This window comes from Barbatula barbatula (genome assembly GCF_947034865.1).
Source record: "Barbatula barbatula genome assembly, chromosome: 7".
Lineage (NCBI taxonomy): Eukaryota > Metazoa > Chordata > Actinopteri > Cypriniformes > Nemacheilidae > Barbatula > Barbatula barbatula.
In genome coordinates, this window is record NC_136770.1 from 1,027,888 (window position 1) to 1,044,990 (window position 17,103).

Consider the following 17,103-nt stretch of genomic DNA (forward strand, 5'->3'; position numbering starts at 1 on the left):
GAGGTTTTAATGTAAAGCTTCTTTAAGGATAAACTGCAAATCTTTCAGTGAATTATCAAATGACTGCTTGTGACTGTAGAAGGGAAATGCAATGAAAGAAAGAAGTTTTATTCAGGTTTTCTCTTAGATGGGTCATATTGGGCTGGGAGGGAACAATCCTTTTATAAACTAATAAGTTATAAAGAATGTGATTTCTGAACATGAATTTTTTATTGATTTGCCAACATGTTGTTGCAGATAAAACTACTGAGCTTGAGCTCTTTCAAAGTTGTACATTTCTATGTAAGCAGTGTTTTGTCTTTATCTAAAATATACATTTATATTAACAACATTTGCTTCAACCTTACTTTATATACTTCGGTAGATTTCGTATAAAAAGTACTTTTGATACTTAAAGTGTCAGATAAATATTGTACTTAAGTCATATTCTGTCCAGATATTTGTACTTTTACTCAAGTGTTTCTTTAAGGTCCTTTATACATCACTGAGCTGCAGCGGGTCACTGGAGTACAAAAAGAGAACAAAACACACAGATACGGTATAAATATATAAAGAAAAATGTACACGTCAGATGATCAGGTTTTTAAAAACACAACTTGATAAAATTGCTCATGACTTGCAGACCGTGCCTGTTTATCATACATATGTTTTATTACACAAAAGTATGGAAAAGGTACAAATCCAAATGAGCGTTTAGTTATTTAATGAAAATAATTGAGTTACATTCATCCTCATCCTCAACAAGCACTCCTTTCATCCTCTCCTCATCCTCTTAGCTTTTACTCAAACCTGATTCCATTTGTTTAATCTGAGAAAGTCATGCAAGGTCAAAAAACACCAAGAGATCCAAACTACACAGCATATCACTGGTGAATCCTGAAGCAAAGCACTGATACAACATTCTGTCCAAAGCATTATTTATGAAGACGACAATGTCATGTGTAGTTCAGAGCTTTATTGCCGTTCATTTAAATGAATAAGTCAGTACACAGTTTGAATAGAATTGTTTTTCACCTCTTAGAAATGAAAATGACAGAAATCTTTCTCTTAGACACGGGTGAATGTACAGTTTGCCTTGGCAGAGTAAAACTGGTCCGTATCTTCATATACTGATCCATGATAATCATGCAACATCTCGCATGTCCTCGTGTCAGTAAACAACAACAACAACAGTCCACGGCCATGACAGTTTCACAGAGTTTAAACACACAAACTAAGTCTCTTATCCTCATTCAAACACACTCAGAGACGCTTTGTGAATGTCACCGTCCTGTGATGTATTCCACACATCATCCACATCACTCAGATCATCTCTTGGTGCAAATACATAAAACAACATCAATAAAAGGAAACCATTCGCTCGACAGGAAGCTATTGCTGAATGATGATGTCATGATGAACATCCATAACGCTGTCGAGAGGCACTTTAAAAGACTTCAGATGAGAAACACATGACTTAGTGCTTATGTGTCACTATGACCGTTGAGCCTCAACACGATTTCAAAAATACCTCAACAACACTTCAGGAACATCTGAGCGAGTGCATAGAGAAACAACAACAAACAAACGGCACGAACTGTTTCAAAACTCAGATCCAAGTCTGTAAACAAACATTTCAATGGAATAAAGCAGAACTTCATCTCTGTCAGTCAGATCAAAAATCAGTTTCTTATGTAAAAAGGATAAGAGTCCAGATCTTGTGTTTGTGTAAACTCATTATTGTGATACATGTTTTCTGCATTTCTTTGACAGGACGGATCACGTGTGTCTGAGGCAGTGTGCTGCTTGTGTTAAAAGATGCAACACTATCAGGAAAAGTTGTTTAGTGTTGTGGTTTACTGTGAAGACGGAGGTAGATGGCTTACAGTACTTTACAAACAACTTCACACATAAACGTTCAACATCAGAATGGCATCTGCTCTTAAATAAAAAAAAACACTGAATCGTTTAATAGAGCGATGGAATGGAAGCATTATAAAAAAACTCAATAAAGTGAATGAGGAAGACATGAAAATGTCACGAGAAAAGAATCGTTTGAAAGTAAAACTCAAGTCCACGCCCCTTGAACATAAACCGGACCCTTTTCTGTGACGATGAGAACTCAGCCAATAGCATCAGCCCCCTCAGGACACGTGATCTGGACGCTGGACACGACCGGCTCGCCGCTCCACTGTGATCGGCTGGTGTGTTTGTCAATCATTCCACTTCACAATCAGATGATTTTGGAGAGATTGTGTGTATTATGTGACCTTCTCGTGCTGGATCTGATAGTAGCACGCCTGCGTGAAGAAGAGAGAGACTCGCTGCCAGTGCTGCTTATGGGTGCATTCACAGTCCAGACGGTATGAGAGCTGTATTTACCTTCAGTGTGGTAAACATGATTCCATGCTCTCCGTGTTGAACACAAGGATCCATCAGGTCCTCGATCAGACTGACCTCTGACCCCAGATTCCTGATCCTAAACAGCACAACAGCGGTGTCAAATAATATGGTCCCAAACAAGTGTTTGCTTATTGACGCTAAAGTACATACAGATAAGAACAGTGAAGTCATAAAAATGTACGTCAAGTTTGTTGCTGAATCATTTTTTTTTTTTTACATAAAATATGTTGGTGTACTGTGTATGAAAAGTATGTTTACATAAATACACACACACACACACACACACACACACACACACACACACACACACACACGCATGTATAATTTAAATATTTATTTAAAAATAAATTATGTAAATATATATACATATATATATATGCATGTATGTGTATTTTGGTGTATACAAAATTATCATACACGGTACACCAACATATTTTGTTTAAATAAAAACTTTTATTTTGCAAACGATTAGTCGCGATTAATCGCTATTAATCGCTATGCAGCCCTAATATTAATTTAGCTTCAGTCTTTACCGCTTTCTTAAATACCCTGTGATCTCTGTCTTACCGTGCACGCAAAACCACAAAGAGGAAGACAGGAAACAAGTCATCCATAGACCACAGGAAATCCTGTTTCAAGAGTGCGAGTACTTCCTGTGTGATCTCCTCAAAGGTCAGCTGGATGACCTGGAGCTTGTCTGAGGGGGTGAAAGTTGTGCTGCCAAAAACAAAGATAGAAAACCCAATCGAGAGAATTTGCAGAAGAGAAATAACACAAAGAAGATCAGAGTAACATGATGTCAAATGTCGAACCTGATCTGCTGTATTGTCTCAACCGCGGAGGCAAAACAGGCGTCCTTAGTGCTTGAACAAACCTACACACAATAACAACAACTTCAACTACTTCCTGTTTAGATGAAACTAGGTTTTGTTCAGTCCTCTATTCAAGTTTGAGTAATACATCAATCACATTTGAGTTACGTTCACCTGCTGTTTTTCTCCATGTATGGTAACAGTCACAGGCCAGAATTTCCTACAAAAACAAATGTTAGTGGATCATACAGGACATGATGTGTTTCTGTGTGTGTGTCGGACTCACTGTTGCACGCCGAGGAACGCGAGCAGCGCGAGGTCGGGCTGTTTGTTGAGTCTCAGGACACACTCCCAGTACACATCATCCTCCTTCTCTTTATCTAGAGCGTAGAGAGTGAAGAGAGGAGGATAGAGACGCGGCAGAAGAACCGGCAGTAGCAGAGCCGAGCTGCTCACCACACACCTGAAACACAACGACAACACACGTCTATACAACACAAACCAGCCATCTACCCATAATCCAGCGCACATACCCAGGTTTAGGAGACTCCAGCTGTTTCCCAGCATTGCTTGGGCCAATCTTCTCCTTTCTGGGCTCAGCCAGTGACCCTCCTTCATCCGGTAGATCGGGAAAGAGGAATCTAAATGCAGACACACAAATAAACCATCACCGATCGATGGGAACGAAGTATCCGCTGTCACCTTGCTGTGATTCGGACAGTCGCGCTTACCTGACCAGCTCAAAGATTCGGCTGAGATAGGACTTGATCTCTTTGACGGCCTGGGGCAGTAATCTGCGATTGGCCCCGACACCAACGTATGTCATGCGGTACACCGAAACCAACGTCTCCACCAGACGACCCAGCGGATGAAGTGGGGTGTCGCATGCCTGAGGACAAACACGAGAAAAGAATCATATTAGAAAACAGCGACAGCTGGAACTATGCAGTGTATATTAACTCACCTTCACAAGATAGCGACGAATTGTGTGATAGACGTCTAACGTCACAGGACCAACATGTTGAGGGATGAACTCTAGACTCTCCAGTGTTTTATGATGAGAGCGAGTCAGTAACTCTGGACTACAACACACACACACACATATTAATCATAAACAAAACTTAATCTCTACGAGTCAATCCCAGAATGCATTGCAACTCACATACCTGTCTCTCTGTTGTCTTCTGTTAGCAGTGAGTGCTATAGCGATGTTATCCCACGCTGTATTGGTTTCACCCTGTCCGGGAGAATCACAACCCAGTCTGTTCCAGCACTCCACAAACACAGCCTTCCACTTCTCTTCCGAGTGAACCGCTAACCTTCCCAGTTTGCTGCGGACAAACAGAGTCTCGTCGATCTTTCAGTGCTCATTTAACTTCTGAATGAGCTCAAATAAGACTTACAGTGAATTAATCGTGTCTTTGTCCGAGTCATACAGGCTGGGTTTGTAGTAAGAACCCGACATCTTCAGTCCGGTTCCCCAAACCCCACTGAAGGAACCTTCAATGTAGTCTCCGTTAGGCATCGTCAATAAGCCCTTCACAAAAACCAGACAATTAACTATAACAAATGTCCTCTTTGTGTCACAGTTTGTAACATTTCCACAAACATCAACGAGAATGAACGATGGTTTAAAAAACAAAACCTTTCCACTTAGAGTCCAATCCTCTGAGAATTCTCCCTCGAATGTGGTGTCGTCTTCTGAGAGTAACACACCGGTTCCCTTTAAGTGAAACACAGTAACATCACGTTAATAGTTGTTTCGCTCCAATAACGGTTGGTGGTTGTGTGAAGGTAATTACGTTAAAATAGCACATTAGTTTTAGAATAAATGACCTATCCAAAAACTAAAAGTTGTTTTTTGTGACTGTATTTACAGCCTTTTGTACATGTATTGCTCCAAAACATGTTTGTGTGAATCTCACCATCATCTTGTTGTTACTGAAAGCGCCTTCATAGTAGAGGCCGAACTGTGTAACAACCACTCCGTTTCCTTGACGCTGATCGTCAGCCCACCTGCCCATGTACTTCTCTCCCCTAACACAACACACACGGTTACACACACTACTGCGTATATGATATATTTAACACATTGAAGCGCGAGATTTCCTTGCATACCTGGTGATGTCATCAAATACTCCATAGCCAGACTTTTTGTCGTTCTGCCATTGGCCTATGAAGACACTGGGGGAAGTGGAGTTCAGCTTCCCGCTACGCAGCATCCCGTGACCGTGACGCATGTTATCTTGAAACAAGCCCTCGTACACTTCACCTGAGGCGTACCTGCGGCAAAAGCAATATAGTAGCAGAAAAAGTGATGTTACGACTAATAACAATGAAACGACTCAAACCCATGCATTCGTTTTTATTACGAGAAACACCTGAACGTCCCAAAGCCGTGCATCTTGCCATCTTTCCACTGTCCTTGGTAATGATCACAGCTGTTCAGATTTTTGTTTGCTACGACATATTCTCCAAAACTGCATGACAAGATTAACTCGGTTTCAACATTTCCAGTTAACGGAAGTCTGTAGTAAAAAGAATCTGTCGAATAAATCTGCCACCAACCCGTCTTCAAGTCCGTTCTTGAACGTCCCGGTGTACAGCCTTCCATCTGGCCACTTGACCACACCCCTAGAACAAATACAGCCAATCACCATCTTTACCTTTCAAGAAATTGTGAAAAGCTCTCAGAATTCCCTCGATCGCATCTTACCGCCCATGGGGTTTTCCAGATACCCATCGGCCCTCGTACGTGGCCTCCTTGAGTCGACTGTCTTTGTAGAATGTATATGACGCTGTGCGGGAAATGGGCGGGTCTGCTCTCTGAGTCACTCCTGTGGATGGAGGTATCCCATCATGCCCCAGTCCACTGAGAGCTTGCTCCACTGCCTGGTTTATGGAACGAAGCCACTTTGCCTGGAATCACGGGAAGAACATCACTATTAAATCTGCATTCAATGGAAAAAGTAAAAACTACCTTTTCAGCCGGAGATGAAGCCAGCAGAGCAAAACTCTCCTCAGGTGAGGTCAGCTTTAACCCATGCCTGCACAACAACAACGTGCATTAATGCACAATCCCACAACACAGACACTTCTTACAAACATAAACGTGATTGACACACTCACAGGCCAGCGTTATCCTCAGAAATAGGCTCCACCCACAGCGTAGCCAATGGGAAGACGTGATGAGTGGAAAACTGGGAGGAGTTAAAAAAAAAGAAATGCAAGTAATGCAAGGACATTAAATAGAAAAATGCTTAATTTAATAGGTTTTTTCTAAATGTCTGCTCACACTAAGAATGAGAACTATAAAGATAAACTTTAAGCTTTAAGATCAAAAAATGACTCGTTATAGTTGTGGATACCCCTATTAGAACAACCTGTCCTTGGTATAAATGGGCCGTCTATCTATCTGTCTGTCTGTTGGTCTATCTATGGTTTTTGCCCATGAAATATGATCATCAGTAATAAAATTGTTACCTATAGCACAAATGCATGGAAATGAATAAACCAACTGTGAATTGGTTTAAAGAAGTTATCAACATTTATTGTAGCATAACATTTTAAATACTAGATTTAAAATATGGCAAACATATGGTTATTTTCCCAACAAAAACATTCCTGCTCTTTTGGGTAATAATGTTACGCATTCATTTATGAAAACGGACAAACACACAAACAAAGAGGGCAATAATGTATATAAAAAAAGCTTATATTTCATTTACAGATACATTCAGCAACACGAGTTTCAGCATTAAACCAAACCACTACTGTTCAACCATCAAATTATATCTAATAAAGGGTTTGCAAGCAGGAAGCCTTGGAATGAACCCGTCCAGATGTACTGTCACCCCAAAGCTTACAGAATCTCTTATCAAGAGTAACTGACCACAGGCTATAGATGTTGTTGATACCCCTCAAACCCCCTCTTTAACCACAAATATTCCTGTTAAGCTGCGGCTTGGGCCAAACATTACAGCTGTATGGTTCATCCTCGGCACTAGGGGGCAGTATGCTACGGAAAATACTTTACATTTGTACATCCCATACTTACAAAACTTTTATAGGGGACCATGCCCTACCAAAACAAACATAAACATCACTGTAACATCAGTCATTGTTTGCCTGATCAATCAGCCTATAAACAGCGAATAAAAAAGCATAGGTGAAAATATTATTTAAGAGAAGGTTAAAGATGGGCTAACATGCTATTTCATGCATTGTGACTTCTTTACACTGTTAAACGTGCTGGCTTCTCATGCTTAACATGGTTCAACGAGTTGAACGAATGAGATAGTATTTCAGTGTTCGATACACTCCCCCAGTACGTTTTTTAAAAGTCTGGATCCCTGTATCGTAATGTTGATCCTATTCCTTTAATTGGCCATGCTCTTGGAAAAGCAGACCCACGCACCATCCACCGAGAGAAAAAGCACGCCCACGCTCTAGCGTGAGAGAAAGAGCAACCCAAAACTCCATTGGAGGAGAACCAAACCTCAGAGGGAGACCAGGCCTAACCAGGGGATTCCAGTTCCCCTCTGCCAAAAGCTGCAGCCTCTGCACAAGCTCGACAGCGCTTACACAACAAGGCAAAATAAATCTAATTTGATTTAAGATTATCATTAATAATCTAATATTAGCACGGTAGATGGCTCGGTCCCAGCTAAAAGATGTCGTACATGACATGATATGACTACACGCGGTAAGTCAAACTAAATCATATGTCTGTGTTTTGTTGGCGATCAGGGCGTATGTGCATAATGTAAACGACATGAAGGGATTAATGCGATGATGTATAGTGTGCTCGTTCTGTAGTTCCAGCCTCCCTGCCCGCCTCCATGCGCTCGTCTTTTTCCGGAAATAATCGCAGAGTTTTAGTTCCTCGTTTATAAATTTGATCAAACTAAATACTAGATACGAAGTACGCAATACTACTGTAAAGGAATTCAACATTAATATGAGATTTGCAGAACCTGCGTGTGTTAGCCCATCTTTAAAAAAGCAAAAATGAAGCTGAAATGGTGTTGTGTGAAATAAATAAATCACAGACCTGTGCGTGCACGAGTGCGTCATTAAAGAGGATGAACCAGTTGACTGAAAAACGGCCGGCGTTCTGAAGAGTCAAAACTTTATTACTGCTCTCGCAGATCAGCCGACGGGACGGTTTACGAAGAGAATCCTAAAGGGGGCCGAATGAGAGAAGGGGCTTTATTAACACACGAAACTGTGTAAATAATCCCATGAACGGCACAGAAATCAAAGTGTTTGCTCTGGACGTCTGAACCGAGTGCGAGTTAACTTACGGTCATTTTCCCAGGAAAACTCTTCCAGAAGTGCAGGGTATATTCGGCCTCCGTCCTCCTCCGATTAAGATGAAGAGCCATCGACTCATATTTTGAGCAGGAGTCTTGCAGCTTCTGATGATCCACAGAACTCTGCCATACACACAAAACAATGTGACATTAACAGTCCAGGACTAACATTCGCCTACAGCACCTTTAAATACGTATTAGGATAATAAAACTTACTCACCATCTCGTAGCAGCAAGACAGTTTGAGCAGCAGTCGCCCGTATTCATGCAGGTGTTTGATGGGCAGGTAAAAGAGATGAGCCAGAACCTCGGCGAAGGGCAAACCTTCTTCAGAACCCTCAGACAACCTCTGAACAACCTCTGCCCCCTTTCCAAACACATCCCTGCAAACACAGACACAGTGAAAAGAGTGCCAAATATTCAACCTATAAATCTGCTCAAAAGAGATCCCCATAAGATTTTTGTGTCGTGTTCACACTGTTTTTATCCATACAATGAAGGTGGATGGTGACCAAACTCTTCAAAACGGACTAACATGGGTCACCATTCACTTTCATTGCATGGACAACAGCAGCATAAACAACCACTCTGTCATCTTCTTTGGGTTCAACAGACGATCATGTTAGTTTAATATCAGGGAAATATTTTACTTCTCAAGAATTAGTGCAAGTGAACTCTTTATCTTTTATCAAATAATCCTCTAGAATGAGGACGATTGTGCTTTGTGTCAGTTTATTGCCCATCAGAGGTACTTCACACACACAAAACTTACTGGCAGGGCTTAGCAAGAGCCTGAAATCCTCCCATGACTAATAGATCACTCACCGCAGAGCAATACCTGCATGAATGAAACAGAAGGGTATTAATACGATGAGAAATAAAACAGCTGACTGTCAGGAGGTCCATATTCTCCATTGTTGTATGATTTTATTCTCTAAACTCCACTTTCACAACGAATATTCGTGTTTGCAAAGCACTTTAACAGTTTACTTGAAAAAGCAGTAATTGAGTTTTCACCTTCCCTCTGAGCCTCAGGATCAAATAAGACTTCTATATAAAATATGACCGGGGTGTAAAAATAATGTATACTTGCTCTGAATATGTGTCCAGGAACAGATGTGCATCATCAAGAAGAACAAGACCTCGGATATCACGTGACCGCCTCACGAACGACGTCAGAGATGCTGAGTTTTGTCCTGTGAGCTGAGACAGCCGTCCAAATCGTCCAATCAAATTCTGCAGCAGCCCTGCGGAGGATTGACCGAGGGCGGAGCTAAGAGATTCTAAACAAGAGTAAAATGTTGAATAAAATACTTTTTTTTTACTTATGAAAAGATTACAATGATTCTAAAAAGATGTGGGGGGTTTATCCTAAACTGATGGCACTTCTGGTTTCATTTTCATTTCTTTGTAATCCTACATTAATAATAAAATCTTAAATACATTAGTTTAAGATTGTGATGAGGTTATAAATGTTTGTCTAGCTTTTGTGATATCCAAACTCGGGAAGATCTTCTGGACCGGCATTAGACCGGCGTTGTTTAAGTCACCCGAAGGATTGAATGAAAGTTAAAAATGAAAGCAAACTGAACATCAGTAGTATAATGTCTTACCCAGTTTAAGCAAAGGCTGAAGCAGAAGGTTCTTGATATTGCTGAGTTTACAGTAGTATTTCCGCTCTGCGGCGGCCATCTCGTGCAGACTGCTTTTAAAACCGATTACATTACGGTCCGCCAGCGCCGCGCATGTCTGTCCACCCGCGCACACGCTGCTCACGTAACCCAACTAGCACACACAGTAAATGTCATGTTAATATCAGGAATAAAGCAGTGATGATGATATACCGTACATCATTTAACTCCAGTTCTTGAATGTGAGTTTGAAATAAGGACACCATTATTCATAATACATATTCAGTGTGAGACAACAGAACGGCACACGGCAGTCCTGGAAATATTCAGAGAAGAGAAATGATGTTGATGATGAAGGTTTGCTCACATTCATACAGAAGGGAAGCAGCACTGGTTGTTGCGTGCATTTCCCCGTCTGCTCCTCTGATGTTTGCTCCGCCTCTTCTTTCACCTGCTGCCCACTGTAGTACAGGATTGGCTGGATGCAATCTCCGTCAGCCAATAAGAGTGTGTGCTGCTGTCCCGCCCCTATGTCCCACACACGAATCCCTTCCGACAGCTGCGAGGGGACAACAATGAAACTTGAAAACGCTCACAGTGTGCATGGATGTCTTAATGAATAACTGTACATGTACGTGTACCTTAGTTAAATGAGGGAAGGTGGTGGACGATTCCATGTGTCCCAGTTGACCAGATGTGTTACAGCCCCAGGAAAACACCTGTCCAACACAAAAACACACACACATTACAGGTGACTCAGATGGAGAAGAGTCTTTAGCAGTCCTTGATATAAACTGCATAAATGTGTCACCTGTGATTGTGTGGTCAGAGCGAGAGAGTGATAAGCACCTGCGGCCACTCTCAACACCTCTTTACCATTTAAACCCTTAATGCAGACGGGCTGCGGTCTAGACAGGGAGAGAGAGAGAAAAGCATTATACAGAGTTTATAAGTGTCTATCTCTAGAGCAGGACTGAAGGACCTCGTGCTTTTCTGTTAGTGGGAGGAGTCCAAACCTGGGGAGGATGTCTCCATGTCCAAGCTGGCCTTCTTGGCCCCGCCCCCAGGTCCACACTTCCGTCTGTAGGGAGGGCAGGTTGGCGTCGGCCTCAGGTATATCTCCTGATGTGAGCGCTACAGAACGGCCACGGGTACGACTCGTCCGCCGTAGAAGACGAGGAGACACTGAGAGAGAGATTCAGATAATGTATAAATAATAGGATTCACTTTAATGTTCTCTGTGATGTAAGCAACATGCACGGTTCAAACACATCGACAAATCTATCGACAAAATTATTACATCCATTCGTTTTTGGTGGCGACACATTTTGTATTTCTGTCACAAATTTCTATTTCATCTCAAAAAGCAAAGTTCAAAAACGACTTCAAACAGACTGAACATCATCATCTCTAACCCAAGAAAGTGTTAAGAACTTTGCAAAAGTTCAACATGCGAAGCACAGCAGCAGGCTTTCTGAGAACCCAATTCTATCGTATGAACACAAAACCAAGGAGCGAATGGTGTCCAGATTACATTTTTCTAAATATCTTCTTTTGTGTTCTGCGAAAGTAAGGAAGCCATGCAGGTTTGAAATGACAAGAGGATGAGTAAATGATGACAGGATTGTCTTCTTTGGGTGAACTATCACATTAACCAGGAAAATGTTCCACGCATTTAGTAATTACGTAATACAGAAAAACTTATATTATTTAAAAAGTAAATAATTTGCTTGACAGATTTTACCTTTTAAAACTTTTTAAATATCAATAAAGTGTAATGCATGTAGTTTAATGGTATTCATTAAATAGCTGTATACATAAATAACTTAATTATATAATAAAAAAAATATGAGAAAGAAAACTCTAATCAGACAATTACAATTATGAAACTTTGGGTGTAAAACGTACATTAAAATGCCAAAAACGAAATGTCAAAACTAGTGTCTAAATCGAAAATCGAAAAATTACAAAGTGTCCTAAACCCAATGTCGCAACACCTTAAAGTGGATGCTATATGTTTGCAAAGTTGCAACTTCACGTCATGGGATGGACACATCACTTTTTGTTCAAGTAGACAAAAAATACATTCAGTTGTTGCAGTGGACGACCACGCTTCAGCCTCTGCATGATCTGTAACCATGGCAACAGCACTATATGGGACGGCAGTCAACTTGCACCACTGTCAAAAATCTGAGGAGTGGCGCCACTAACTGGCAAAAGCTGGACATGTGGATGTTTGAACCGAATGAACCATGTGGCGCAGGATTATGTTTAACCTCACACATGCATTCCTTTGCTTCTTATAAAGCAAAATGACAGTACTAACTCACTGCACCCTGCTTAGACCATTTCCTTTAAATATTGATGAAATTCACTAAAAGGATGGAGTTGTTAGTTATTCATACCCTCTGCAGCAGCACAACACGTGCGTTAAAGTGACAGAGAAGAAAACCTCTTTGACTTCATGCTAATGAGAACACAAGCACACATCATTACACGTCGACTTACAGAGATGGTACACCGAGTGTAAAAGAAGAACAGCATGTGTACCCTGAGAGAGCAGACCCGGCAGCGACAGGCGACGGCTGAGCTCCGCCTCTTCCTCTCGGATGTCCCCGAGGCTGGAGCTTTTCTTGCCATGCATGGGCTCCTCCAGACGGATTCTCTCTTCCGCTCGCTCGCGTCCTTCTCCGGGAACCTGGAAGATAATGTCAGAAACCTGGTCAACGATCAAGTCTGTCTTTTTTCTAATCCAAATGTCTCACCATGCAATTAATACAGGAACTGGAGAACGTGAACTTACCCAGTAACCAATCACTTTTCTCAGAGACAGCGCCTCGTATGTGGAGGCCACACGCTCCCCCACTGCAGAGGCACACGACACCACCAAATTATTCAATGCTGACCCCATCGGAGTCACGGACTGGGCGACCGGGATCAGGGGGTCAGGGGAGAAAAGCGCAGCGGGGTCACTGGAGACCTGAGATGGGACAGATGTTAGCTGGACATTAGTGCAATCGGTCATCTCTGACTGTTAATGTCATCTCTTGTCAATCGAAATGTGTGGCTGACAGACTGACCTGAGCAGAGTAAAGTGTGCTGGAGGTTTTGGTCGTGTGCTCTGCCAGAGCATGATCAGAAAGTCTCTTCAGATAAGCTTGAACTGCTTGCTCGTCGGGGTACGGGGAGGACTTCAACCCCGTTTCTAAAATGGACCCACATGTGGCCTTACAGCTATCTGGCTCGAGGGTGCCGGTCTCCGAGGCTTCGACACAAACCTCTCCATTAGTGACCAGACCACCAAACACATCCGAGTTCACGGCCGGTTCTACAGGTTCTTGATTAGACTGATTTTGAGGTTCAGTGGTAGGCGTGCCTGAAGGTGGAGTTGTAGAATCAGGAAGGGTGCTGGGAGTAGATTGTGGCATCTGGCTGGGTTTGGAGGATTCAGATTTGGTCTCACCGCTCTCCGGTTCAACACCTAATAGACAGTGATGGCCGTCTGAAATGATGACATGGTCCTCCTTGTCCGTCATCGTGTAGAGCAGCTGATGACAGTGACCGCACTTGTCTACGGGGGGTTTCCGAACTTCCTGCGGAGGAAGTGGACAGCGCACCAGAGCCAGGCTGTGAGAAGCTCCACACGCCACCTGCAGCACGTGCTTTCCCGCTAGGCACTCCACCTTCTGAGGCTTCCAGACAGGAAAGCTTGATGTGTTCAAACCCAGCTGACTACCGCTGCCCCAGGCCCAGACGTCACGCTTGGCTGAAAGAGCAAGAGTGTGCTGGTCACCACACGCCACCTCCAGGATCTTGACCGGCGAAGAGGGTGTAGTCTCGGGCTCAACCACGCCCACAGGTGTAGGGTTAGGAATAACAGACAGACCCAACAGGCCACATTGGCCGTGAGTGTTATCTCCCCACATGTGCACGCCTCCATCTTCCGTTACGGCTCCACTGTGGGCGGAGCCGGCGGCTACAAAAATCACACGCTGTTCACTAAGCACCGCCTCCAATAGGGGCTCGGTCGAAGCTGAGGCTTGGTTTTGTTTCCATGGTAGTTCACCGAAGCTGTAGACATGACCTCCTAAATAAAATGAAGTAAACATGTAAGCTTAAGAAAGCATCGCTAAATAAACAAAACACAGACAACATCTACTGCAATTTAAATAGATAAACATTATAGTTTATAGGTCACACAAAAATGAAAATCCTTTCATCATTCTTGTCATTTCCAACCTGAATGATTGTTTTCATCTGTAGAACACAAAAGAAGATATTTTGAAGAACGTTGATAACAAAACAACGCTGAACTACTTTGACTGCCATTGTATGAACACAGAACCACACAGACATTTCTCAAAATATCTTCTTTTGGGTTCCACTGAAGAAGGTTTCAACTTTTACTGTTGTCAAGATCTTATAAAAACTGAATTACCCAATATTATATATTTGGCTGTTAGTTGAAGTGATAGTCATCATTTGCTCACCCTCAAGTCATTTCATAACTGTATAAATTAAAATAAAAACATAGAAAGATATTTGGAAGAATGTTAGCAATTTTCAATTCTGTGACATCATTCACTGCCATAGCAGGAAAACTTAATGCTAGTCAAAGGTGCCCCAGAACGGTTTGTGTTCCTAAATTCTTTAAAATATCTCACTTTGTGTTCAACAGAACAATATATTGTTCCTACTGTGGTAGTGGATGGTGTCACAGAACTGAAAATTGCTAACATTCTTACAAATATGTTTCTATGTTCTACAGAACAAATAAATGTATATAAGTTTGAAACAATTTCAGGGTGAGAAAATGATGGCAGAATTGTCCTTTTTGAGTGAACTATCCCTTTAATATGAACCAATTCCTCAGAGCAAAGAAAAAAAAAAGAACGCTTTTATAAAGAATTTCGATTTGTTTGCTTTTTTCAATAAGGGAAACATCAGGAACGGACAATAAGAAAGTAAATATATTCAACCATAACATGTCAAGGGTTTATAAAAGAGATCGCCTGTATCGTATGCGTGTCGGTGCTTTGTTCTTGTGTAAATAATGAATGTATTACCCTCGACCAGCAGAACACCATGTTTAGCCCCCAGGGCAGCCTGAAGCACCGGCCGGGAGAGCAAAAGCCTTTCTGGTGTGGTGCTGTAACAATATCCCCTCCATGTATGAAGCAAACCCGTCTCCAAAGAACTGTCCTCCTCGCCAGAACTACGAACACACAAAACACACATGCAAAGAGAAGTCATGAGACAAAAAATACACAAACGCAGCACTGTTTAACATGTCCACAGGCTTCTCTCGGAGTCTCACCTCTTTTGTTTTTCCATCTCTAAACGTTCCCCATGTCACAGCTGGTGCATTTGGCACGTGGGATCTTACACCTGCGAAAAAACAGGTGACATATGATTTTAAACATTACAATGAAATCAAACTGCACAACAAGATCATTTTATGAATACAGTAGGCTGTGATGTCATGTGACTTTTATAAAAGAACAACCCAGTGTTTTTAAATGTTAGATTATATCCGATACACCTATTAAACCAAAACGTATGGAGCATGAAAATCTTAAACAACTGATGATAATCAAGGTTTTCATTCAAAAGGTTAAAGGAAGACTTCACCAAAACAATCAACGCACCCTTATGCTAAATCTGTATGACTTTCTTTCTTCTTCAGAACACAAACAACTACAATTCTATTGTGTGAACACAAAACCATCGAGACATTTCTCAAAATATCTTCTTTTGTGTTCCGCAAAGAGTTTGAACCACATGAGGGTGATCAAACGATGACAGAATCTTCATTCTACCAATATAAAACACAATGATGTTCATTTTGTCTGCAAAAACTAGTCAGTAAGTGATCTGTAATATTATGTCATCTCCAGTACGTCTGTCGTCACGCATCTAACAGTGTAAACACACACACACGTGTACACACAACAGGGATCAAGGCCAAAGGTGATGTGAAGCTGTGATGAAATCATGAGCAGAACTCATGAAACATCTTTATAAGCACCTGCCATTGTATTACAAAAGGTTGAAGTTTATTGTCTGATTTAAATCAACACGTGTTTGAATGGGTTGGACTGGTCATGTCTACATGACTTGCATATTAATGGTTTGATGTGTTGTGTATATTTCTCGATGGATGTCATCTAATCGATCTGATCCGAAACTGAAAACATGTCTGATCAACGATGACAAAACCACAGAAACAACATGAAGCAAAACACGAGACTTATTTCATAAAACCGACCCCGCACTGTACATTGAGCTCCTCATATTAGCTCGTTTAATGTCGTTCGGGATTATATCAAGTATTCATTCATTCTTACCTCAATGTCTCCGATTTAATACCTCACAAAGGCATTAAAAAATATATATTTATTGTCCGTTTATAAAACCCTTGATAAGAGATGTAGGTGATGATCGCAGACAGCAGATGATGATGATGGTGGTACAGTAATAGCTGCTGCTGTTATGTTGTTGTCGTTAAGCGCTTCAGTCGACGGAAAGACACGAGGGACAAACCAGAAGAGAATTTACGCCTTCGCGTTTTCTATCCGTACAGAATACACGCTGATACGCAGAATTAATCGTTTGTTTTTTGTTTGTTTGTTTGTTTGTTATGTTTTGCTGCTGGTTTTCTATTATTAGTACTTGTGGAAAATATCCAAGGCAAATGAGAATCCTTGTCAAATTAAATTGTTGTATGATCTGATATAAATAACACCATATATGTGCAGTTATTGGCACACTTTGCAGAAGATGGCAGTTTGTCACACTTAACTGCTGTGCAGTACATTTCCCATTGTCTATTGTCTTAGTTGAACCCAGTAATATATGACTTATATCGTATAAATAAGATTTTATTAAGACCATATAAATAGGAGCCAGGAGAGTCTGTGAAGACATTGAGTCGTTGGTTAATGCATCAATATTTCCTCTGGC

At 41.5% G+C, this 17,103-nt stretch overlaps 1 protein-coding gene across 7 annotated transcripts; it reads right to left on the minus strand.

The window, feature by feature from the left end:
• Window positions 1-940: 940 nt before the first annotated feature.
• Window positions 941-16,662, minus strand: als2b (alsin Rho guanine nucleotide exchange factor ALS2 b). 7 transcript variants are annotated; one of them, XM_079460833.1, is made up of 36 exons: window positions 16,488-16,646; window positions 15,458-15,528; window positions 15,207-15,355; window positions 13,221-14,227; window positions 12,944-13,120; window positions 12,691-12,838; window positions 11,157-11,325; window positions 10,952-11,048; window positions 10,782-10,859; window positions 10,508-10,699; window positions 10,123-10,294; window positions 9,603-9,792; window positions 9,282-9,347; window positions 8,730-8,892; window positions 8,501-8,632; window positions 8,248-8,376; window positions 7,252-7,275; window positions 6,324-6,394; window positions 6,175-6,241; window positions 5,911-6,113; window positions 5,763-5,828; window positions 5,576-5,674; window positions 5,313-5,477; window positions 5,120-5,231; window positions 4,840-4,917; window positions 4,598-4,731; window positions 4,361-4,525; window positions 4,159-4,276; window positions 3,926-4,083; window positions 3,728-3,835; window positions 3,481-3,657; window positions 3,369-3,414; window positions 3,195-3,256; window positions 2,950-3,099; window positions 2,362-2,458; window positions 941-2,279 (listed from the first exon to the last, which is right to left on the minus strand). In XM_079460833.1, exons 2-36 carry the CDS (start codon window positions 15,472-15,474, stop codon window positions 2,241-2,243), a joined length of 5,025 nt encoding a protein of 1,674 aa, XP_079316959.1. In that variant the 5' UTR covers window positions 15,475-15,528; window positions 16,488-16,646; the 3' UTR covers window positions 941-2,240. The 7 variants fall into 7 exon arrangements, with proteins under 7 accessions (XP_079316959.1, XP_079316957.1, XP_079316960.1 ...); XM_079460831.1 differs by having other exon boundaries at window positions 12,649-12,838; window positions 16,488-16,620; XM_079460834.1 differs by lacking the exon at window positions 7,252-7,275 and having other exon boundaries at window positions 16,488-16,662.
• Between the last annotated feature and the right edge of the window lie 441 nt (window positions 16,663-17,103).

Bases quoted from the DNA above. Each gene is read 5' to 3' on its own strand.
- als2b (XM_079460828.1), bottom strand. The intron at 6,395-7,251 runs GTAAGTATGGGA...AACTCCTCCCAG, and splicing joins TGGTCCCCTATAAAAGTTTT to TTTTCCACTCATCACGTCTT. The intron at 6,114-6,174 runs GTAGTTTTTACT...CCGTGATTCCAG, and splicing joins CTTCATCTCCGGCTGAAAAG to GCAAAGTGGCTTCGTTCCAT.